This window comes from Bos mutus, chromosome 19, assembly GCF_027580195.1.
Source record: "Bos mutus isolate GX-2022 chromosome 19, NWIPB_WYAK_1.1, whole genome shotgun sequence".
Taxonomy (NCBI): Eukaryota; Metazoa; Chordata; class Mammalia; order Artiodactyla; family Bovidae; genus Bos; species Bos mutus.
The window spans coordinates 35,155,576-35,182,016 of NC_091635.1; the positions used below are offsets into that span (position 1 = coordinate 35,155,576).

The 26,441-nt window shown below is 39.5% G+C and overlaps 1 protein-coding gene across 1 annotated transcript in view; it reads right to left on the minus strand.

Moving 5' to 3' along the window:
- The window catches only part of SMURF2 (SMAD specific E3 ubiquitin protein ligase 2), a 110,675-nt gene extending 92,744 nt beyond the window's left edge, over window positions 1-17,931 (minus strand). The window contains exon 1 of the mRNA XM_070390100.1: window positions 17,798-17,931. Coding sequence (XP_070246201.1) covers window positions 17,798-17,849 — 52 coding nt within the window. The 5' untranslated portion in view covers window positions 17,850-17,931. The remainder of the gene's footprint in view (window positions 1-17,797) is intronic.
- Between the last annotated feature and the right edge of the window lie 8,510 nt (window positions 17,932-26,441).

Here is a 26,441-nt window from a genome sequence, read left to right on the forward strand (position 1 = left end):
GTCGGACACGACTGAAGCGACGCAGCAGCAGCAGCAACTTTGTACTAGGATGGCTAGCAATACCTTGACTGTATATGAAGAGACTGAGAGACTACCCATAAACATTATCCCGCTAAAACCCAACTAAATGTATCCCCAGGTCAGTCTCCCCATAACCAGGTGCTCAAACTGCCTACAGCCATTCCAGTGCCACTAACATAAGGAGGGAGAAGCATGATAGAAGGCAAATCAGTGTAAAGAGAGACAATGACCTTAATTGCTTGTGGTTAAGATAGCTTTGCAACTTCATAACTGTGTGACAATGTACAGAAAATACTGTATCTCGATCTGGGCATTGCTTATATAGGAGTGTTAAGCTTGTGAAAAGTCTTAAGTTGCAAACTTAAAATTTTTGGCACTTTTTCTGTATATATAATATATACTAATAAAACAATTTTTTAAAGTGATCATGTGAACTCAACTGCCAGCGTCTCTCCCAGGACCTCAGATAGAATTCTGAAAGTTAAGCATCATTGGTTTCACAGTAAGTGAAAGTCGCTCAATCGTGTTCAACTCTTCGCGATCCCATGGACTATACAGTCCACAGAATTCTCCAGGCCAGAATACTGGAGTGGGTAGCCTTTCCCTTCTCCAGGGGATCGTAAACTCACCTCTAAACATAGCAAACTAGACATCACAAGATGTGGTTTCTAGTATGGCCCTGGAGACTTTGGTACTGCCAACTAGCCACAGACTTAGAGAAGACACACATGACTTCCCTGAGCGAGTTATTCACGCAAAACGGGAAAGGGGTTAGACCATAAACTCTAAAACATCTTTCAGGTAGTACGTCTTCCAAGAAATACTTACAGAGTAACTCCTAAGTGTTTAGTATTATTCTAGGTGAATGAAACACACTCAGTCTCTGCCCTGTAGGAGCTTCCAATCCGGTACTGATAAAGGTTAAGGAAATCTAAATAAAGTATGGAATTTAGTTAAAAATAATGTCTCATTATTGATTCATTAATTGTGACAAATGTAACATACGTAAGATTACTTAGTAATATAAGAAACTGGATAGGGAATATATAGAAAGTGAAAAATCTTACAATTTTTCTGTAAATCTAAAACTAATCTAAAATTTAACATTTTTACAAAGACAATAAATATTTAAATATGAATAAATATGAATAAATTTAAATATGAATAAATATGAAAAAGTAGTAAATATGAAAATAAATTACAGCAAGTGCTCTGAAGTTAACAGGATACTATGATAGAGAATAGCAAAGGTAGAAATTGAGTATATAGGAACTCTCTGAAATGATAAACTGACACAGAAAAAAATTATAAGTAACTAGAGAAAGAAGATTACTAAAAAAAAAAGGGTGGGCGCGTTTGCTTCAGGAGGGAAAGAGATTGGTCCTTTCAAGAAATCAAAACACAATTAAAGTCACTAAAGCATAATGAGCCAAGGAGAGACAGGGCCAGATTATACAGGATCTTGTGTAAAATAACATCTATTTCATTCAACGTATAATGGAAAACCACTGGAATGTTTAAGCAGGAGAGTAAAATAATCCAATTTACATTTTTTAATGGAACTGCTCCATGGAGAATTAATTATAAAAGGTTTAAAGAAAAACAATGCAGACCTGATGAAAGAGCACCAAAACTCTTTGATTTTTAGCCCTGAACTACAATATTTTTTCAATATAAAACTCATTCCAAAGAATTAAATAATTTAATTCACATATTTTCATAAATTATTTTATTCAAATAGTATCTGCCTTCTTTCTTACCAGTCTGCTTGTTTCCACCAAGTATCTTTATCCTACATAGAAATTTTATTTTGGTTATTAATAACAAATTACCATAGCAAATTATCATTAACTCTTTTAGAAACTGTTGAAAATTTCTATGCCATTTGTTAAGTTCTCTGTAATAAAATTCCTGGAAACTTCAAAGGCAGGACATAACTCAATTATAAATGCTGGAAAATAGTATCAGATTAGGATACCAAAGAGCATGGAGTCCAATCCAAAAACCAAAAGTAGCAGCAGCAGAGGCTGCCACCACTGTCCCCTATAACAACTTTTTAAATGACTGTAAATTCTTTTCTTCTATTTTTTCATCAAGAGATACAGTCAATGCTCTTTCCCCTGGAATCTAGAAGAGCTTGTAAGTAACTTGCTTGTAACCAATAAAATGCAACAAGGACTTTCTAAGGCTGAGTCAGAAAAGAAGATGGAGCTTTCCGCCTTGTTTCCTGACAATTCCTTCTGGTACCCTGAGCCAGTCATGTTAGCAGTTACACTGAAAACCACATGGAAAGACTTGCAAATGACCTGAAGAGAGATAAATGCCCAGCCAGTCACCAGTTATTCCAGTTTCAGCCACCATCTGAATAAAAATACATGACAGACCCTGCGCCAAAACCACCCAACAGAGCCCTTTCCAACCTTGTGACCCACAGAAATCATGAGAGAGAATAAAATTACTGCTTGTTTTAGGCCTTTACGTTTTGGTGTAATTTTTTATGCAGCAATTCTAACAAGCCTTTATAGAAAATAGATGATAATTAGTTCAACTAACTGGAGGGAGGGAAAGAATTTGGCTAGCAACGAGGGTGCACTTTCTATATAGAGACCAGCTTTCATTTAAGAGACTTGAAAAAGCTACATAATAACCCAGAGAAAGTCTAATAATAAGTAAGGCATAGTCTACCTGAAATCAATATAATTTTATGGCCTTACAGCCTCTACAGATTCTTTCCCTGCATCATAATTCTCCTATAGCAAAAGAAGGTACATAAATACACTTACCATGCCACTGAGTTCAGACAAATCAGTCTTCTATTATAATCCTTCTAAATACAGAAGTTATCTATTATGGCCTAAATTAATCCCTGGCCTTTCTTCAATCAAAATGAGTAAGTCAATTACTGCAGAAGCATCAAAACTGCCAAACAAAGCAAAAATTATAGACTTACTCTTCTGAACTAAGAATCAACAACACATTACCACTAAGTAGAACAGATCTTTTAAATTACGTATCTTATTCATCGCTTTCCTTAAACTTAACAAATATCTAATAAGCACTGTGGGTAGACAAATATGAGTAAGAGCTAGCTCACAGCTACAGAGAGGAGTTCACAGTGCTATGGGGAAAACATCAATACAACCAATGAATTTTAAGTCAATATAATAAATGATGCAATGGAGTATGCTAACGTATTATAGGAATATAAATAAGGGTGTTCTGTATATTTCTATTTGCTCCTTCAGATCATTCTCCATCCTTTAATTAGCACATAGTATCCTAGGAGGCTGACATTTATGGACTATATTAACTGGCCTCGCTCACCCTTCACCTTCAAAGTGGGTTCAGTAAATGAGAAGCAACAGCAAGGGTCTCTCTGGGTTCCCATGACTACTCTCTCCCTTTCCCTTTCTTGCTCAAAGACGATGCCACTTCCCATCACTGCTAGTCCCAACGTGCTGCACCATTCCTAGCTGGATTCCCCTAATCCTGCCCATTCATTCTAAGTAATCTCTTAAGGACATTCTCCTTCACCTTTTGTGAGAATGTTATTTGTCTCTATCAGGACCCTAACTATTAGAGAGGGGCACCTAACTCAAAGTGGGAAAGTCTGGGATGACTTCTCAGAGGAGATAATGCTTCGGCTGTCTTAAAAGCCTAGTAGACTGGGCAGAGCAACTAGGTTAGGAAGAAAATATTGTAATTGTAATAGTGTCTCAGTAAACAGTACCATCAAAATTTGGGAGATATGAGAAAACGTGAAGAACAGGAAAAGAGGAGGAATTCAGAACGTGGAATATAGGCATATGATGGAACACAGGCATGATGGGAAACAAGGCTAGAAGCAAATCATATAGAGTTCTTAGATGAAAGTATTTAATAGATCTGGTTTCTATAAGTAAATTCAAAAAAGAAAGCTGAGCAGGGGGCAATGGGCCTATACTTTAAAAGTGACTTTAGACATACAACCAAATACAATGTATAGACCTTTCCTGAATCCTAATTAGAACAAACCAATTATTTCTGGTGGCTCAGATGGTCAAGAATCTGTTTGCAATGCAGAAGACCCAGGTTTGATCCCTGAGTCGGGAAGTTCCCCTGGAGAAGAAAATGGCAACCCATTCCAGTATTCTTGCCTGGAGAATTCCTTGGACAGAGGAGCCTGGTGGGCTACATCCATGGGGTCACCAAGAGTCGGACACAACTGAGAGACTAACACACACACACACACACACACTTATTCAAAAGTGGGGGGGAGGAGATGAGGAAAAGAAGAATCAGAGATACATCATTTCATAAGATGGATGAGGTTTTATTTTTAATTCATTCATGTGTCTATCAATGAATGTTTGTTGAAAATATTTTATTTCAACTTTTCATTTTTATAAATTCAACTGCTAAGAAAGCTTATTTTTATGAAAAAAAATTTTTAATGATCAACTAGCAACTTGATCGAGTCCCTAAATTAAATTAAAGGGTTGAAACTATATGACTTGTAAAAAAGGTGTCACTCATTGGAGTCACTGCCTTCCCAACAACCTCATCAATATATCAACTTGTCTCTTAGGTGGCCTGGAAAGCCTCTTAACCCAGGACGATGTTATTTGGGATAGTCAAAAGATGTGCCTTTCTTTTGTAAAGAGAATGGAAGAAAATATAAAAAGCTAATCAACTTTAGAATCTAAAAACTGAGCTCCCTTGAACTCCCTCAAAAATACCCACAGGTTTTCATTCTTTTATTTTACCCTCATTGCATGTACCATTAACTCTAGCATTAACTGTTCAGTTACTTCATCCATCAAGTCTTGTCTCTGCTTGTTTACACTGTAGGTTCCCTGAAAGCAAGACGAGGATCCAAACTCTTCCTGAAATCCCAAAACCTATCCCTAAGGGTAAGTAAGGTGCATGTAAGACGCTCAAAAGTGATCACGGAATGGATACATAAGTATTTCATCACCATTCCAAGTCCCCTCTCTAGTTAGAGAAAAAAGATTTAAGATAACTAAACTGGAAATCAGAAAAACTCGAAATAACATCACCAATCTATTTTAAAATAATAAAAAGAGTAGTTCACTACCTAAGCTTTCCTAAATCACTACAGATGGTGACTGCAGCCATGAAATTAAAAGACGCTTACTCCTTGGAAGGAAAGTTATGACCAATCTAAATAGCATATTGAAAAGCAGAGATATTACTTTGCCAACAAAGGTTCGTCTAGTCAAGGCTATGGTTTTTCCTGTGGTCATGTATGGATGTGAGAGTTGGACTATGAAAAAGGCTGTGTGCCAAAGAATTGATGCTTTTGAACTGTGGTGTTGGAGAAGACTCTTGAGAGTCCCTTGGACTGCAAGGAGATCCAACCAGTCCATTCTGAAGGAGATCATCCCTGGGATTTCTTTGGAAGGAATGATGCTAAAGCTGAAACTCCAGTACTTTGGCCACCTCATGCGAAGAGTTGACTCATTGGAAAAGACTCTGATGCTGAGAGGGATTGGGGGCAAGAGGAGAAGGGGATGACAGAGGATGAGATGGCTGGATGGCATCACTGACTCGATGGACTTGAGTCTCAGTGAACTCCGGGAGTTGGTGATGGACAGGGAGGCCTGGCGTGCTGCGATTCATGGGGTCGCAAAGAGTCGGACATGACTGAGCGACTGATCTGATCTGAAGCTTTCCTATCTACCTAAATTTTAAAAATTTCAAAACAACTAAGAAATAGAAGGGACTGCCCTATAGCTCAGATGGTAAAGAATCTGCCTGCAATGCAGGAGACCCAGGTTCAATTCCTGGGTCAGGAAGATCACCTGGAGAAGGAAAGGCAACCCACTCCAGTATTCTTGCCTGGAGAATCCCATAGACAGAGGAGCCTGGTGGGCTACATGTAGTCCATGGGGTTGCAGAGAGCTGGACACATCTAAGCCACTAACACACACATACACATATACAGGAAATAAAAAACTAAAATGTATAAGGATTCATATTTTATTATGAAAGACTTGGTACAACCAGCCTTATCTCTATGGACTTCAAAAGTTGTACCAATTGTTCCCTCAAAAAAATCTATTACTATTCTCTTTGTAAGATTCAAGAAAATAAATTTCATTAGGTAAAAGACTATATTTCACTTTCATTGATTTAGAATACCTACAGTCAGGATCTGAATAGCAATTAAATTAGATAACAAATGAGAACAAGTTAAAACTATAGCGTTCTGAAAAATTATCTTCCTAACACTGACAGACTTGTTATACATGTGAATTTCTTAGATGACACTGCAAAAACAAATCTTTTGTACTGAATATCAGACTGATCTTCACTTTGTAGAGAAGTAAATTTTGCAGAGGATGGTAAAAGATTACTATTCATTAAGTCAAATACAAACCTAAATGAGTACTTCAGTCCTCTATCTTTATAACTTAACACTCAAAATTTATTAAGGCACAAACATCAGTTAATTCAGTAATAACATCACAAAAAGAGACTCTATTATTTGTTTCAAATGAAGTCCTCTTAAACCATCTAAGCATTTTTTTCAATTTCATCATTCTTGAATTCACAAATATTTACCGAAGATACACTATGTATCAAGTACTGTGTCAGACATGGTATTTTGAACATATCAAATACCATTTTACGTTAAAAAATCTTTTTCATTCTTCTTCCTTTACAAAACTCAATTTTAAAAAAGTTCTTTCAACCTTATTTATAGAATTAACTTCATATGACTCTGAATAACCAATCAGTAAGTTTTCTACTTCACAAGAGAAAGTTAAAGCCTGATGACATAAGATCATACAAAAATAAAAAATGAATTAACTACCAATGTTTGCAATTCTAATATAACAAAAATAATTTGGGGGGCTTCCCAGGTGATGCCAATGGAAAAGAACCCACCTGCCAATGAGAGAGGCGTAAGAGATGCAGGTTCAATCCCTGGGTCAGGAAGATCCCCTGAAGGAGGGCCTGGCAACCCACTCCAGTATTCTTGCCTGGAGAATCCAGGACAGAGGAGCCTGGAGGGCTCCTGTCCACGGGGTCGCAAAGAGTGGAACACGGCGGAAGTGACTTCACACACATGCATGCATTCTTCCTATACATATATTAATAACATAACATACAGTTTATATAAGGAAGTTTATCCTAAAGCATGGATTTCCACTAGAAGCCAGCATCATCTTTGATAGTTTCTAATTCTCCAACTCTCTTTAAGAACTCTTATTTACAACTTTGAGTTTCAGTTTTACAAGTTTCTTTTACTCACTGTTGATATCTACCTGTGCAGAAATATCTCCACCTACTGGCAAGAGATGAAACTACAGGCAATTTTTGAAAGTACTAGCAAAAAGTTATTGAAGATGTGGATAGAACCAGTTCTCCCATCTCCAAAACCCTAAGCCATTCAAATTATTCTCCCAAGCTCCTTTACTTCTTTAATGTTGTACTTGCTCCTATAAAACAGCATATAATTTGTTATGACTATTTAAAACACTATCTTTGCACACAGTATATATAAAAAATAGATAAACAGAAAGAACCTACTGTATAGCACGGGAACTCTACTCAATACTCTGTAATGACCTAAATGGGAAAAGAATCTTAAAAAAAGGGGATATATGTATACATATAAATGATTCACTTTGCTGTACTGCAGAAACTAACACAATACTGTAAATCAACTGTACTCCAACAAAAATTAATTAAAAACAAAACTCAATCTTTGGATAAAAATGTCAAAATATATTAACATAATACTTGAATACAGCTTGAATAGTATTTTTCACATACATTATTTCTTATCTAGCAGGATCCTAAAATAAATAACACTGTCATTTAAAATGTGTATTTATAACTAAAAAGCAGAGGCACCAAGAGAATAAGAGATTTGCTTAAAGATACAAAGTTTATCAGTGGCATAACTAAGATCTGAACCCAAATTTCCTAGCTCCAAGTTCTATACATTCCACAACATTCCCAACTGCCTCCAACCTTAACAGTAAATAGGTCTACACTGTAGATGTCTGCTTTATGACAGTTTCCAGGAATACACTGTGGTTAAATTAAAAAGTCTGTTCATATTTTAATAAAACTTTCTTCCATATTCAGATGGCCAAGAGGCACATGAAAAGATGCTCAATATCGCTAATTATTAGAGAAATGCAAATCAAAACTACAATGAGATACCACCTCATACCAGTCAGAATCGTCATCATTAAAAACTCTACAAATAACAAATGCTGGAGAGGATGTGGGAAAGAGAATCCTCCTACGCCACTGGTAGGAATGTGAATTGGTACAGTCACTCTGGAAAACAGTATAAAGCTTCCTCAGAAAGCTAAAAATAAAATTACCATATGAGGGCTTCCCTGGTACCTCAGCACTAAAGAATCCGCCTGCCAGTGCAGGAGACACAGGTTCAATCCCTGATCCAGGAAGATCCCACATGCCACAGAGCAACCAAGCCCATGTGCCACAACTATTGAGTCTTTTAAAAACTCAGCACAGCCAATAAATAAGTAAAATTATAGAATTACCGTATGATCCAGCAATCCCATTCTTGGGCATATAACCAGTTACAACCCTAATCCAAAAAGATACACACACTCACTCCAATGTTCATAGCAGTGCTCTTCACAGTAGTCAATACACAGAAATACCCTAAATGTCTATCAACAGATGAATGGATAAAGAAGATGTGGTACACATATACAATGGAATACAACTCGGCCATTAAAATAGAATGAAATAATGCCATTCGCAGCCACATGGATGGACCTAGAGATTACCAGTAAACCAGAAAGACAAATACCATAATGCTCACTTGTGGAATCTAAAATACGACACAAATGAACCTCATTTACCAACCAGAAACAGGCCCACAGCTGCCGGGGGAGGGGGCTGAGGGAGGGAAGGGGTGGGAGGTTGGAGTTAGCAGATGTATGGAATGAATAACAAGGTCCAACTGTATAACACAGAGAACTATACTCTGTATATGACAAGCCATAATGGAAAAGAACAGGGGAAAAAAGAATATATATACACACACACACACAAATATATATATATATATATACAAATGAATCACTTTGCTGTACAGCAGAAATTAACATAACATGATAAATCAACTACACTTCAATAAAAAATTGTTTTTCTTTTGTCTTATAGAAAAATGCTCATAGAATAAGTTTTTTAAAATGTAATTCAACCCACATTTAACAAAACAATTATAATTATATCCTTCTTTTCTATTGCCACATTTTAGGTATGTTTATTTTTTATCCCACCTTTTTCCAAAAATTATTTGTAGAGGCTGGTAGCTGTAAATAGCAAACTTTATTAAGTCATGCTTATTGTTATCCACTTTCATCAGTAAGAGACAAAAATAATAAACTTCTTAAAAGATTTTTAATCAAATTTTAAAAAGAAAAGTGAGCCCAACCCAGGTTTATTCTGATTTCTTATACTTCCGTTCATGGTATTATAGAATTTAAAAAATTAATGTCTGACACATGTCAAGAAACTGATAAGTATTTGTTGACTAAATAAATGAAATAATGGCTCCAGACCATTACAAGATTCTAAATCATTATGGGGTCCTACATTGAAGACTCAATTATGCTTATTAAACTGTTTTCAAGATGTTTCCAAAAAGTTTAATCCATGTGTGATATCAGAAGACTTATATGTTAAAGCTACAGTAATAAGAAAGTGTTAATTATAAACAATAAACTTACAAAGAAAAGAATGCTAAATAAAAGGAACAGAATAGAGTCCAGAAAGAGAACATGTATGTTGTCAACTGATTTTTAGCAAGGTGCCAAGACAATTCAATGGAGGAAACAAAAGCATTTTAACAAGTGGTGTGAGGAAAATTGGCCATCCGTGAGAGAAAAGAAAAAGAACCTGATCCTTGCTTATCACAGTTAAATTAACTTTAGGAGGGTCCCAGACCGAAATGTAAGAACTAATATAAATATTGCAGAAGAAAACATAGAAAATCTTTAGAACTGTGGATTAGGAAAAGATTTCTTATATTCGACGTAAAAAGCATGAACCATAAAGAAAAAAACTGATGAATAGGGCTTATTCAAAATTCAAAACTTCTGCTCTTTGAGACACTATTAAGGGGAGGAAAAAGCCACATGCATATTAGCAGAAAATATCTGCAAAACACTTATCTGATAAAGAATCTGTATCCAGAATACAAAAAGAATTCTCAAAACTCAGTAAGAAAACAATCCAATTTTAAAACTATGAGCAAAAGATTTGAAAAGATATTCACCAAAGATACACAGATGACAAGTAAGTCTATTAAAAGATGCCTAACACTGTAGGTCAGTAAAGGAATTAAAACTAAAACTACACTTACGTTATCTCTACACATCAATTAGAATGGTTAAAATCAAAGACTGACAACAGCAAGTGCTAAATAAAGCTCTCTGGCTAGGATCGGGAGCAACTGGAACTCTCAGACGCTTCTGACAGAAAAACAAAAATGGTACAACTTTGAAAAACAGTTTAGCAGTTTGTCGTTTAAGTTAAACACATACTTACCATATGATCCAACGATCCTAAATATTTACCCAAGAGAAATAAAAACATGTTCACAAAGAGAGGTGTACCCAAATTTCCTTTATGATGGCTTTACTTATGATGGCAAAAAACTGGAAACCAATGTCTGGATATTTGTGAACGCATAAATAAAATGGGGTATGCGTGTACAATGCAATATTCTTCTGGAACAAAAGGAACAAACAACTGATACACAACTTGGATGGACCTCAAAAGCACTACACTAAGTGAAAGACGCCTGACTCAGAATACTACATACTGTATTGTCACATTTATATAAAATTCTAGGAAAGACAAAACTACAGCAACAGAAAGGGAATCAGTGGTTGCCAAGGACTGGAGATGGGAGAAGACTGTGAAGAGGCAGGAGGAAACTTTTGGGGAAGGAAAAAACGCAATTTGTGCGATCATCTACATAGGAATTCCTACCTAAAAGCAGTATTTATTTTAAAACTAAGTTTTATGTCTGCTGTGGATTTTTAATAAGAAACCAGACCAAACTGCCAAACTTAAGACACATGAAAGTTCTAAATTCATATCAAATGCAGTTTTTAAAAAGTCAATGCCTTTAGAAGTGATTCTAAAATAAACTGATATAAAATTCTTCACTTTGTTCAATTAATCATATATTAGTCCAAAACTCCAAACGGAAAGAAAAAAAATTTAGTGTTAACACTGAACTGTAAAAAATGCCAAATACTCGGGGCTTCCCTAGTGGTCCAGGGGCTCAGAGTCCACGCTCCCAATGCAGGAGGCCAGTGTTTGATCCTTGGTCAGGGAACCAGATACCACATGTTACAACCAAGACCTGGTGCAACCAAATACATACATTTTTTTAAAATGGCAAATACTGATATCTGGAAAACTCGCACTAGTGAAATATTAGTAGGCTCAATGTTCAGCAAAGTCGCTCTAGTCAAGCAAAAATAGATATGACTGCAATCCTAAATAGAAACCAATAACTAAGGTTAGAAAATACAATGAATATGTTACAAATATAAATTAGCTGGAATTACATTAAAACATAGAAAGAAAACTATTAAGCTAGTCTAAGCAATATAAACAAAAGTTCAAAGTTTCTAGGTGGAAAAATGAAATACACTTAAATGCCTCCTTTTCCCAAATTAATGAATTCTAATCACAATCAATGAATTTGTTTTTAAATTTAACCATTTAATTGGAGTTAACTTGGAAGAGCAAAAATTTTTCTGGTACAATGAGAATATTAAACTAAATTATAAGCTATAATAATGAAGAGTATGGCACTGAACAAGAGCGCATCCATTGTAACTAACGTATTAACGTAACAAAAAGGTATCACAGCACTATGAAAAGGAAGAACTGGTTAACAAATAATGAGGAGATGACTGAATAGCAATTCGGGGGGCAATGTCTTCCTAAATCATTTTTAAAAACACTAAAATAAAATGTACTTAAATATTTACTAAGCCTCTTGAAGAAAAGGGCTTCCCTAAGTATAAAAGACAGAAAAAACCAAGGGAAAGTTGGACAAATTTGACTCCTTAAGTAACAAATTTATTCAAAATCACTTTTCTTCCAAAAATGATCAAAATTAAAAGTCAAATAACAGACTAGGGAAAATGTCTGTAACAAGTATGACAACAGATTAATACCTTTTTCAATTCTCAAGCAGATCACCCAAGAAAAACACACAGAGCCTAACCAATATCTAGGACAAGACCAAACAAGTCAACAAAGAGAAATATTACTTAACAGAAAAATACTCAACTTTACAAGAAACTGTTAAATACTCTTTGTCATGAAGTTAGCAAACATTTAAAAAAAAAACAAGAGCCAATTCTTATAATAGAAAATTAAGAGGGATACATTTATTCAATGCCGCTCTAAACAGGCACAATTCTTTTAGGAAATAGCCTGAGGAAAAAAAGTCATCAAGAACCTAAAAAGATCCACACCCTTTAATGCAATAGCACTCTATGGAAATATCCTACGAAAACAACCCTTAAAAAAAATATTTTATCTACACCAAAATGTTTACAGCAACTATCTATAGAAATAAAATTTAGAGATAAAAATTAAAACAAGAAAAAAACCTGAACAACGGTGATGGTACAGCATTCTCTTAACTGGTTATCCTAAAATCAGTCTTCACAGTTTCCATTCCAGTCCATCCTTATTGCCTGAAGACTGACGTTTCTAAACACCGAATATACGAAGCTTAAAATCCTTCAATGGTTCCCACCACTGTAAAAAATGTAAAATCGAACTTCTTGGCAAAATTTCTATATAACAAGGTCCTAAAATGGGTTGGTCCAATCTACAGCCTGATCTCTTGCCACTCACACCCAGTGTACTGGTCATAAACAACACATGTAAAAATACACAGAATTACTTCTATGTCTCCAGTATTCGTTCAAAATAAAATGCCAGAAAGCTCTTAATCCATGTTGAAACAGGATTCTGCCTTCACATGAGTTTACAGCATTGACAACACTCACTGAGCATAGATAACTCGAGACAACTCACTGCCTTCTGTGAGTTAGGTCTGATGCTAGAGGTAGAGCCTCTTAGTCACAGAGGAAAGGTCAACACCGGTCAAGGAGAAATTTATGGATAAGGGTTCCTTGAGTTGAGCCTTAAAAGATGAGCAAGGATTTCGAGGGACAAGGGTAAGTCAAAATAAAAGAAACTGTTTTATTTTCCACACAAGATCTTAGAAGTTTGTAACAGGCACTCTAGACAGACAACTTGGGCTCTGACATGTACTTAACCTCTCCAAGTTTCTCCTACCTCTTGGAGTATGAGAATTAAAAGTAATAATAGATGTAAACTTAATATGGTATATGGCACTTAATAAGCATTCAATACATGTCCCTTATACAGAAACACATAACAATGCTGATTACAACAATATATTTCAAAGGTTTAGCATTCTTAGAACAAAGTACCAATAAAAATGAGAGCAAAGAGAAAAAGCTGTAAGAACAGGGCAACATACAGCCAGAATCCAACAGTTCTCCCTACACACTATGATGACATCCTCGTACTACACATCACAACAGCACAATAACATATTCATAATGATTGCTGTTACTGTTCCATCGCTAAGTCATGTCCGACTCTTTTGCAACTCCATGGACTGGAGCCCGCCAGGCTCCTCTGTAGATGGGATTTCCCAGGCAAGAATACCATTTCCTTCCATTTCCTTCTCCAGGGGATTGTCCTGACCCAGGGATTGAACCCACAACTCCTGCATGGCAGGTGGATTCTTTACCACTGAGCCACCTGGGACTGAATCATAAATAAAATATTAAGTTCTGTTAAGGACGGACTACTTGAAGAGTAAGACATAGTACATCTTTGAAAGCCTTCAAAATTGTTGGAAGATACCAAGAATGGCTAAAATAAAGACCTTGCAGGGCTAAAGCATGGACCTTCACTTACCTTGAAAATGGAGTTATATACTAAATATGCTAAATTATACGCTAAATAAATGTCAGTATGTTGTGATAGTTACAGTTCAATCAACAGGAAAAAAGCAGAATCCATGTTTAAACACACACACACACACATCCACACTTTAGTCACCAATGAAAACCAAACTACATTAAGCACCTTGGCAGTTTCAGTCCCTGCCTGAAGGTTAGACTGGAAGAGATAAACTTAAGAGAAAAGGAAGGAGCTAAGTTACACTGGCTTCATCCTCAGACACCAAGGGGAAAAAAAAATGAATTGGGGACATTCAAATTACTAACACCCATAGAACAGACCATTATGGTGTACAGGCACATTCCCACTTAGGAAACTATGACAATCAAGTTGCAATTTTTAAAATTTTTGAATCAACAAAATATGCAATAAAACAATATTAAGATACCAGCATATGTAAAATCAGACTTTTTTAAAGTTAATATTGCTTTACCTATAGCCAAGGTTATTACTGCTTAGGATTTTATAAATTAATAACAAGGAACAGTGTACAAAAACATTTAAATTACAAACAGGTCTACAATAAATGTTTTGGAGAAGTAATCTGTTATTTCTCCATATCTAAGACTTTTAAATATTTGAAACTATAGTAAACTGCTTTTTCCAGCCTTTGGTTTTCAAAAACAGTAATAATATAAAAAACTACCCTCAATTTTTTTACCTCAAAGAATATCTTCTATCCAAACCATCATAAGAAAGGCCTATGCATAAGTCTAATGTACAAGAATTTACATTTTATAATTTTCTGTATGAATACTAGTTGAAATTGATAGCTTTACCATATAGTCCTTTTTAATGATCAAGTATTAATGTGTCACAAAAAAAAGTAGTAGTTTGATGGACCAAATCAGATCCTAACCACCAATGACCTGAGGAATTTCAAATTTCATATCAAATTAGCACTGCCTTCTTCACATCAACAAATATCAAACAGTTCGCTAGTTGACTGTAGTCTTAGGAATAACATGTGAAAAAGTATAATATCTGTTGTGTGCAGAGATCTCATGGTTCAAATATTTTTCCTTCAGTTCGTGTGTACATGTGAGAATGTATATATGGGGGGAGGGGTGTGTGTGTGTGTGTGTGTGACAAACACCAAGCAAAAGCTGTTTACATCTTTCAGTAAAGTGGCAGCTCTCCATGAAGGACATAACTGAGTAACTACAATTCATGAAGCACCTTGGAATCAAAGACAGTCTATAAATTTAAAATACTAATATGGTATTAAAACAAAGAACAATTATTTTACATCATCTTACAGTTCAAGTATACTGTAATCCAAATAAAAATTCACTACGGGATTTGCTCCCCCCATTTTTTTTTTTTAAGTAATTTTCCTCTATTATGGAACCCAGATCTAAATGAACTGTTAAACACTTAAGTATAAAGGTATGCCAAACATTTCTTAAGGTCTTAACAAAGAATCAACCTTTTTTTTTTTTTTTTAAACAAAATGAGGCCTAGGTTAAATATTTTATTTGGCTTCTCAAGATGGACTGAAAAGTTGGGCACCAGCTCCAGACCAATTCCTGGACGCACATCAAACACAGCCCTGTCATTTATCCAGTCAGTCAAAACAATCTTTTCCATCTAACTCTTTAATGTTTATGTCCTAAAAAGCTGCTAATTGAATCCAGCTCTTAAAATCTATTTGTTAAAATCTATACCATCTAATTTGTAAGTGGACAAAAATGAAAAAATACATATTAACCTTCCTGGCAAAACAGAAGGGACTCTACCATTCGTAACCAAAAAGAAGGCGAAATTCTTAATATTTAAATAGTTTTCTCTTAAAATATGACAGAGACAAATTCCCAATGGTTTTAAGAAACTGAGAGTATCTAAAACTGTTTTTACAATTAAGGGGACAAAGTGTATTTAAAATTCCTCAGAAAAATCTAAAAATACAAAATTACTCTATAGATTTAGCCCAGTATTCCCTATCCCTCCAAAAAATAAGTGTAATCTTTTCTCCTGACTTTACTCATGAATTTTATAATGTATCATATGCAGGAAGAAAACCACAGATAAACACTTTAAGATCTGAATTACACTAAAAACCTCAAACTCATTTTATCTGCAGAAAGTCAAAAGCCCTGTTTTCTCCCTCATGCTCTCATCGTGTATATAACCTAGAAGGAATTAAGTGGCCAGGAGCCTATTTCTGATGCCTTTTGCACACCTGGAATCACAGGTTCTTTCCATGATCACTGACACAGGATTGACTCCACAGAGGAACAGCAGTAGATAAACTCTAAAACAACAAAGATCCCTTATAAAGGTTTCCATTGATTCATTAAGAAAATAAGGAAACTGAATGGGGGGAAGTAAGGGAGACAGGCATCCCCCAATCCAGGTTTTCCATTAAGAACCACTCAGTTAATGATTCTTTGCAATATTCCCTAGAGAAAGTAAAACTGTCATGAAAAGTAATATATTTTAAAAATTGCAGCCAACATACAGTCAGGCTAAATTCTCGAATACCTAATTCACTGCAAGTTTTTATCTCGAAAGTTCAGCCAGTGGACTGGGATGTGACATACAAGCATTCAATTACAAAATTAGTCCGTATAAATCTCAAAGTCTAGTGGAGACAAACATAATTACAGTTTATTCTTACACACGCACCCACATACACACAGATTCTCTAAGTCATCTTTCTCATCACACATCCGAATATCAACGTGCACAATTTATTAACAGCAAATAATGAAGCCAGAATTACAATGGTTTCATTTACACGTATCAAACTCCAAGTAATTTTTCCCTAAAATGGGGTAACACGACCATGTAAGAATATACAAAACGTACTTGTAACATTAAAGATGTAACACACTTGGGATCATAAACACTTCGTAAGAAAAGTCTGCTATCCAGCAACCCCTCCAGACATTCTTTTCCATTTAGAAAAAGGAAGGGGAGGAGAATGGGGAGAGAGAAAAACTTTGCTTCAAAGTCCTTCTGAGCACAAACTTAGAAAGGGACTCAGAAAAAGTGTGTTTTTAAAGCAGGTTAGAAGTGAGACACAAGTTCTGCGGCCTATAAGGAACAACCCCAAACATATTACCCTACAATCAAACACTTCCAAAACACAGAGGGTACAACGAGCCCGAGTCGTCGGATCAGGCAGACACACCGGAAAAGTCAACCTCGGTCTCCTTCCCTCTAAAGTCGTGCGTTTCAGGTGTGTGGCACCGGCTGCTGCGCCTGGCAGCCGAGAGGGAAGGTTTTGCACGCGGGCATAAGTGGGCGAACAAGTTAACAACCGGGGAACACACACACACACACACCCTCCCGTTAAGCGCTCCATCTTTAAGGAGTGTTTACTGCGCGCAGTCAGCAGCCGGATTCAATAATCCCCGCCACAGGAGCTCCTCATCCCCTCCACGACCCCACCTGGGCAGCAGCCCAAGGGCTGCTCCCCGACGCCCCGGGAGAGAGTCGTGCTTCTCGGCCAAGGCTTTTCGACCTCAAATCCGCCTGGAATTCCAACGGGGGGACCCCCCCAACAACAACAAAAGACCCCCGACTCACCCTTGGCTTTTCTAAGAATTTCCCAACGAGGGAGAGTGGTTTTGCAATTACTCTCCCTGAACTAGGCCTTCCCACGTCCCCGACCTCCCACTCACCATTGATCGCGACCCTGGCCCTTCTCAAGGCCACAGGCACCCCCCGCCGGCTCGCCCACCCCGCGGCCGCCCGGGCCTGGCTCCGGCCGCCCGCCCAACCCCCTCACCTGTCAGGCGCAGCTTGACGGGCCCGTTCCTCCGGCCCCCGGGGTTAGACATGTCCCCGGCGGCGGGGGCGGCGGCGGGGCTGCGGCCGCGGCGCGGGGCCCGGGGCCGGCGGGCGGCGGGCGGGGCGGGGGCGACGGCGAGGCGCGGCGCAGTCACCACAGCGGCCGGGGCTGGGGCCCGAGCAGCCGGCGCCGCGGCCGCCACGGCCGGAGGGTCCCGGATGTGCCGAGCGTCGTCGCCATGAGCCGCGGAGGGAGCGGGACGCCGAGCTCCCCCCTCCTCCCACTTCTCTTTCCTTGGCCCGGGCCGCACAACAAAGCGGCAGCCGCGGCCGGCCGCGCCGCCTCCGCCCGCGCCCCCGCCGCCTCCACGCAGCCTCCTCTGCCTTTCCCTCTTCTCGGCTCGGTGAGGCCCAGGAGCCGACGGGGCCGGGCGGTTGAGGCGGGCGGTGCTCGGCGGCGCCGGAGCAGGATTCTGGGCTCGGTCGCTTCCTCCTCCACCCGCCCTCTTGTCTGAGGAAACCCGGTCCTGGGGCCGCCGCCGCCACTCAGCGGCTCCGGGGGGCGGGGTGGAGACGGGGGCGGGGTCGATGGTGCGGGGCGGGGCCGGGGGCGGGGCCTGGGTGGCCGCGCGCGGAGCACCCGGGGGGCGGAGGCGCCAGGCCTGGCTTCGGCCTGGGCGCGGCGGTCAGGGCTGATGAGCCCTGCTGTCCCACGCAGAACTTGAGGAAGGAGCGGGCAAAGGATCCGGGTGGCGGCGCCGACCTCTGTGGTGCCAGGAGGGCCTGGAGTTCAACCCGCTTAGGGGAAAGCTTTTGTCCGCGTAATACAGGCTGCCTTTATTAGACGCCCACCGCGTGCAGGGCGCTTCTCTGAGAGGCAGGGGCCAGCGGTTAGAACCGAACCTGCTACGGTCCGGAGTGAGCCTCGGCTGGAGTGAGGCAGGAGACGCTCTTCCCACACCGAAGGTTCCGGCAAATCCCCAAGGGTGTTTTGCTCCTGGTAGCGTAGTTTCCACCTCCATCCAGGACTCACCTGGTGAACGAGATCAGGTTACCAGCCTGCTTGGGCTCTTTTTTTCAACTGTAGCGCAGGGATAGGCGGATGATAATGCCTTAAAGGATAATTAACAAGATAAGCCTTCGAGAGCAATGTATGAAAGCTTTTCATACAGGACTGTATTTTGTTATCTCAGGAGGAAAAAAATAGAAAATGAAATAAAAATAAATGTACCTTACCCTTTGACCCTGTAATTGCACTCAGGAATTTATTCTTGATATAATAGTACAGAAGATGTTATTGCAAAATTCGGTTAATAACAAAAGGGAGACAAGCTGACAGCCTAATGGCGAATTTCATTACATCAACCGCATAGGTTTTAATGCCCCCATTTAAGTGGCAATTACGAAGATCATATAATATGGAAGAGTTTACAAATAAAGTTTAAAAGCAGAATAAAAAGTTGTATGTATGCATGCAAAAATATATACATGGAGGATTTTTTGTGTGCTGTTTTGCTTAAGGCTACTACTATTGCAATTTTAAATGTTTAATAAAATCTGATATATTTTAATACTGTATCAGTTGTTTCTTTTAATTCATCAATAATGTCATTTTATTCTCCAGATCAACTTACCTCCAAGAACTTCTCATCAATCTGGATGAAGTGAAGTGAAGTGAAAGTCACTCACTCCTGTCCAACTCTGCAACCCTGTGGACTATACGGTCCATGGAATTCTCCAGGCCAGAATACTGGAGTGGGTAGCTGTTCCCTTCTCCAGGGCATCTTCCCAACCCAGGGATCAAACCCAAGTCTCCCACATTGCAGGCGGATTCTTTATCACCTGAGCCACAAGGAAAACCCAAGAATACTGGAGTGGGTAGACTATCCCTTCTCCAGCGTATCTTCCGGATCCAGCAATCAACCGGGGTCTACCGCATTGCACGCGGGTTCTTTACCGACTGAGAGTTATCAGGAAAGCTCATCAATCTGGATACAGTCCTACAATTAAACTGATGCAAAAATTATATAAAGTTCCGGAAGTCAGACTAGAAATTCAGGAGATAGTGCTAGAAATTCATTCAACAAATGCTGAGTGCCTGCTATGTGCAGTTAACTTTTCTTTGTGCTACACAAGCTCTGAAAATACATAAAACAATTTCAACAATGGTTGCCATTACAGTTTAAAAGACTAGACGAGTAATGGCAATAAAACTTAGCAAACGGATGTATACATACATATCTGCCTTATTCTAATGGCACACACTGTTCCCAACCACCTACTAACACAGTTTGCAGTTTTGTATTAGGTAACAGAAGTTAAGATCTCAGAGAACAATGGAGCTGTGGAGATTGACTGTTGTGAAGTTTAAAGCAGTACATTCAAATGTGCAAGTGACAGTTCAGGAAAAAATGCATACATGCTAATATGCAGAGAAGGATTCTGTTTAGGCTTGCCTGCATATACGTTTAAATCTCGTTGTTTTTTAAAAAAAGATTCGGATAAGAATACCTTAAAACCATACTATTGAGGAGAGCTAAACTTTCATTAGATTTTATTTCAGCCTTAGACGCACAGCATTGCTTCATCCCTGGAGAAGGAAATGGCAACCCACTCCAGTATTCTTGCCTGGAAGATCCCATGAACAGTGGAGCCTGGTGGGCTACAGTCCACAGGGTCACAAGGAGTTGGACGCGACTGAGTGACTGAGCACGCATGCATTGCTTCATCATGGCAACGTTTTTAGACATATTTTTGAGAAAAAAGGGGAGGAACAACAACTCCTAGGGAATTCACTCTTTTCTTCCTTCCTAAAATAGAAATCTACTTCTAATGTAAATCATACCTGCACGTGACTCTAATGGGTACGGGAATTGCAGAAAATCTTTTCAAAGACTTTTTATTCCCTTGTGTCTTCTAATTTGCTCTCAGTGGAATTGTTCACCTTTTATCAAATCATTGTTCTAGGCATCTGTCTTAAGTATACTAACTCCACCTATTTCATACCAATAAAATATGTCTTTTTCCATGAATGCCACTTAATAGAACCTTCCAATGAAAATGGTGTAAGAACTCATTAAACACCATTTTTGAGCAAAAGTTTTAAACTCTTTTCATTAACTTATTTTAATCACTTCAAGTTGCACTCTTTAGGATAATATCCTAGACCAGAGGTGAAAATCTACACACTGTTCTAAGAATATTTAAATCCTTTTGTTTAAATATGTTTCTGTTTTCCAAGGCTAATGTTAAATTTGATGTGACTTTGCAAGAAAATGCTTACCATCTGTAGTTGGTATTTTTCTTCTGCTTCAGCCATTAATATATTTTGTACCTAGAAGGGCTGTCTCCAGTAATAAAAAATCTGTCTGAGGTAAGGTTATGTTAATAATGGTACTCCTGTGAAGCTATTTTTGTAGTGTAAATTTCAATTTTAATACAGTTTACATGCCATGGAAAAAGCAAACATCAAGCACTCAGCAGTTTCTACCACTGCTTAAAAATTCAACTTTCTTCACTGTTTAAATATTGTTAATTTTCTGATGCTGGAAAAGATTGAAGGCAGAAAGAGAAGAGAGCGTCAGAGGATGAGATGGCTGGATGTCATCACTAATGCAATGGACATGAACTTTGGCAAACTCCAGGAGATGGTGAGAGACAGAAAGGCCTGGCGTGCTGCAGTCCATGGAGTCGCAAAGAGTTGGACATGACTGGGCGACTGAACAACAACAATTTAATTTATTATTTACTTCTGGCTTCCTCCAAATCAGTTTATAACTGAGGAAGCAGCCAAGCACAGCCACCATATACCTTGTCAACATGACTCTCCCCACCCCCCACCACCTCCACTCATTTCCTCTCTGCCTCTGCCTGTCTCAGGTCCTCAAAATAAGGTTCACTAAAAACACTCACATGTAGTCCTGTCCTGACATGATTTACGATTAGGTCACGTTCTGAGCTGTTCTCTGTGACCCCATCCCTCAACCCCTCCCAGCAGACCTGGTCCCCAATGGTAGAAGCTGAGGCCCCATCTAGGACCTCTCTCTCTCCTGGTCTGAGCTCCCCCATGCTCCTCACCTCAGCTCTGGCCTCTAAGGTGATATACTAAGATGGTAGTCCTAACCACATCCTCTTCTAAAGGAATCTGCCCTCACCCATGGCTCTAACACACTATCCCAGGCTCCATCCCCAGAGACACTGATTCAGCAGGTTGGGTGGGGCCCATGAGTTTACATTTCTAAGGCTTGGATGGAGAGAACCCACTTTGAAAACCACTGCCTTAGACAAGGAATGAGCCTGGGTGGCCCCAGTTGTACTAGGTGGGCTTGGCCTCAGCTAACTGAGCCAAAGGTGGGTGAGTGACTAAGTGGCCAATCAGATTTTCTCTTCTTGGAACGTGAAATGGGCCATGGGGCCAGTAAGTTAGAGGTGGGGAGTTGAGTGGAGAAATCCTAGAGGTCCCTGCTAAGGAAGCCACTTTAAGGCCCAATTAGATAAATAAAAGAGGAAATGAGTGTGTAGAAAAGAGACTAACAAAACAGACAAGCAAAGAGAAGTGGAGATAAGAGGTTTCATAACTAAAGAGGGAAACAAAGAGAGTGATTGTCTGACCAGTTTCCTGCCAGTACTCCCAGCCCAGGTGTAACTTCTTACAATTAGTTTCCAAAGGATCTCACTGTACAGAATAACCAACCCATCTCTGACTAAAGCAAATTTAAGGGGATCCTTTCCCATTGGTTCACTTTGCCTCTACTTGGAACACTGTTTCCTCTTCAGGCTGTCCTAAACTCTTCCCTAGACACCCTTAGGTTCTGCAGTGCTCCTGCCTGTGTTCTTCCCCAGAACTGAGTCTCACTTGCAACCCAGTCTGTGGCTTGAATCCTAGCAGAGTCAGCATTTCTAGAATCTAATACAGTCTAATACATGTGCCTATGCTGCTCTTGACATATGGCTAGTGATGTCCTGCAAGTATAAAATGCACATTGGATTTGAAAGACACCATGGGGAGGGCTTCCCTGGTGACTCAGTGGTCAAGAATTCGCTTGCCAATGTATGAGACAAGGGTTGGATCCCTGATCCTAGAAGATCCCACATGCCCAGGAGCAGCTAAGCCAGTGTGCCACAACTATTTAGCCGTGCTCAGAGCCCAGGAGCCGCAACTACTGAAGCTCACACCTAGAGCCCGTGCTCCACAAGAGAAGCCACCACAGTGAAAAGCCCAAGCACAGCAGCCAGAGAGTAGCCCCTGCTCTCCTCAGCTAGAGAAAAGCCCATGTGTCAATGAAGAACCAGAACAGCCAAAAACAAAGAAATTTTTAAAAGCTTTTTTAAAAAGGACTTAGTATGGGGGGAAAAAGGAAGGCAAAAACAAATATCTTAACCTTTTTTATATTAATGCCATATGAAATTATAATACTTTGGGTATATTGAATTAAATAAAGTCTTTTTTTTTTTTTGCTTCATAACATATGGGGGTCTTGGTTCCCCAACCAGGAGTCAAACTCACATCCCCTGCACTGGAAGCACAGTCTTAACCACTGTACCACCAGGGAAGTCCTAAAATAAGGTCTTATTGCCCCCATTTCTTTTTGCTCTTTCTGATATGACTACTGGAAAGTTTAAAACTACAAGTGTGACTCACTTTTATCTATTTATTTATTTAGCCCACATTGCCCAGCTTGAGAGATGGTCTTGATTCCCCAACCAGGGATCAAACCCAGGCCCTCAGCAGTAAGAGCTCAGAGTCCTAACCACTGGACCACCAGGGGACTCCCGTGACTCACTTTGTATTTCTGTTGAACACTGGTGATCTAGAGGATGATGACGACCCCACCCATCTACCTCCAGAAGTCTTGCCACCAGCCAGCTAGATTCCCCATCAGTGGGCTCTGTGGTCTGCCCAACACCGGAATGTCCCTGCACCACTCTTAGGACCTTATCCTACCCACCCAGCTCTGCAACCAGTTTCTTTTCTATTTTTTGGCCAGAGGGCATGTGGGATCTAGTTCCCTGATCATGATCAAGTTTGACCATGATCAAACTCGAGCCCCCTGCATTGAAAGCACGGAATCTTAACCACCAGACCACCAGGGAAGTCCTTTCCACCAACTTCTAAAACTAGGTCAGTTCAGCAGCAACTATCTCACGCTAGCGAGTGTGGGATAATTTTGTGTCAGGACCCTCTTTCTGCCACTTCTCCACCTACCTGGGTTTGACTTAAACTGATTATCATACTTTGTGCCTAAGTCTTGCAATTGGATAGATCTTATATAGCTGATTCCTACATCCAGTAGAGAAATGAACTTAATGACCTAAGTTATGGGTTGAATTTTTGACCTCCCCTCCAAAAAATATGTTACAGTCCTAAACTCCACTCCCAGTACCTGTAAATATAATCTTATTTGGAAATAAGTTCGTCATTTAAGATGAGGCCATTAGGGTGGGTTTGAATTCAACACGACTGGTATCCTTAACGAAGAAGAAAATGCTATTTGAAGTCGGAGACACACAAGAAGAATGCCGTATGGTGACAGAGGCAGAGACTGGAATGTGTAGATGCCAGCCAAGGAATGCCAAAGATTGTTGGCCCCACCAGCAGAAGCTAGGAAGAGCGACTTCCCCAGTGGTCCAGTGCTTAAGAATCCACTTTGCAAGGCAGGAGACGCCAGTTTGCTCACTGGTCTGCGAATTAAGATCCCACGTGGCGAGGAGCTACTAAACCCATGGACCACAACTAGGAAGTACAAGCGCCGAAGCAAAAGATCCTGTGTGCCGCAAGTAAGACCTGATGCAGGCAAAGAAATATTTTCTTTAGGAAAGATGCTAGGAAGAGGCAAGGAAGGATTCTACCCAGAGTGTCCGAGAGAGCATGGCCTTGCCCGCAACTTAATTTTGGACTTCTAGCCTTCATAACTATGGGAAAATAAATTTCTGTTGTTTTTCCACCACCCAGTTTGTGATACTTTGTCACGAGAGCCCTAAGAAACTAAAACAACCCCTCAGTCCCTTCCATATGCAGTTGTATTATATACAATACAGGTAAAAAGACACACAATGTAACTGTTTTTCATCATTTGTTGCATTTACAATATTGTGTGTGTTTTTTTTTTAATTTAAATCCTGTAAATCTAGCCCATTTTTAATGCCCCCATTTTCAAATGTCTTAAGTACACAGACTGCCCTCTGATACTGTGAATTCTGAGTTAAAAGAGAATGTAATTTGAAGGCATTGCATATTTTCCAAAGCCAATTTGGTGATTTAAGCATGAAAGTATTACAATGAAATGTTTGAAAAGTTATCTGTGCATGGTTTGCTGTAAGCTGATATCATGAAGCAACACATCTTTTCGGGATGAGGTAGCAGCCCCAGCCCCGGGGGAAAGGGAGCGGGCGCATCACTCAACTACAGCTACTTGGACAACTGAGCAACACAAGCAGGCCCAACCGAAGAGTCATATCCAATCAGCTTCAACATAAAAACTGTAGTAGCTACAACAGGATTCTCTAAGGGCGGGATGGGAGGAGATGTGGAAATATTTGTATGATGCAGTCTTTATGGGTAATGCAGAGAATATGGGCCAGAATGAGATCAACATGGCTCATAAGCCAATGGGTCAATGTCAACCATTGCTTAAAAACCTTCAATGGCTGCTCATTGCCTTTGGAATCCAATCCAAACAGCGTTAGTGGCACGAAAGGAATGCTCCTGATGTAAATCTGTAAACTTTTTAAAAGCAGAAAACAAGACTATCTGTTGGAATAATCCCAATTCTAATTTTTAAATAAATATACTCGTAAATACATTCATCCATTACAAATGGCATGTAGCAGCTAAGCATATAGTAGCTGCTGAGTACTGTTCTTAGAGCTCTTAATCTAGTGGAGGAAGACAGTCAACAAATAAACAATATGTAAAATGAAAGAGTAAAAAGAGAATTATCTGTTGCTCTCTAAAATGCACTTTCAATGTTGGAGTTAAATCAACCACAGCAATTCTCCAGAGTTTTACTGAACATGTTTAGAAAGATTTTACCTCTTTCTCACTAAACATTAGCTAGGAAGGACAGGCACTGTGGGGTCGTATTATGGTCCTCAGTGGCAGACACTGTCATTGGAGACTGGAGTCAACACAGAGGAAGAGGGGCCAAGGGATGGAGAGAGTGGAATATGATCTTGACTATCCCACTGAGTCCCTGGATCCAGCCATTCCTAAAGCCATCACATAGTTTGGGTCACATGTTCAGTCACTTGCTCACAAGAGTCCTAGCCAATACATTGAGGGAAGCAAAATCTCTGGGGTGAAAACTGCAATAAGGTCTCCAAGTGAATAATCATTGAGGAGGTAAAGAATTGGCTCCAAAACACAGGCCAGCAAACGTTTTCTGTAGAGGGCCAGAGAGTATTTCAGGCTTTGCCAGCCATAGCGCCTCCTTTGCAACCATTAATACCCGACTCTGGTGTCATAACGCAAGAGCATCATTGGATGAACAGGTGTAGCTATGTAATAAAACTTTATTTACAAAACCAAGCAGTGGGCTAGATTTGGCGCACTGTCCATAGCGCTAACCCCTGCTCTAGACCTAAGGCCGGAAACAAACAGGACAGTGTCAGAGTCAGTAGAGTTCTGCAAAGTGTTTTTCCAA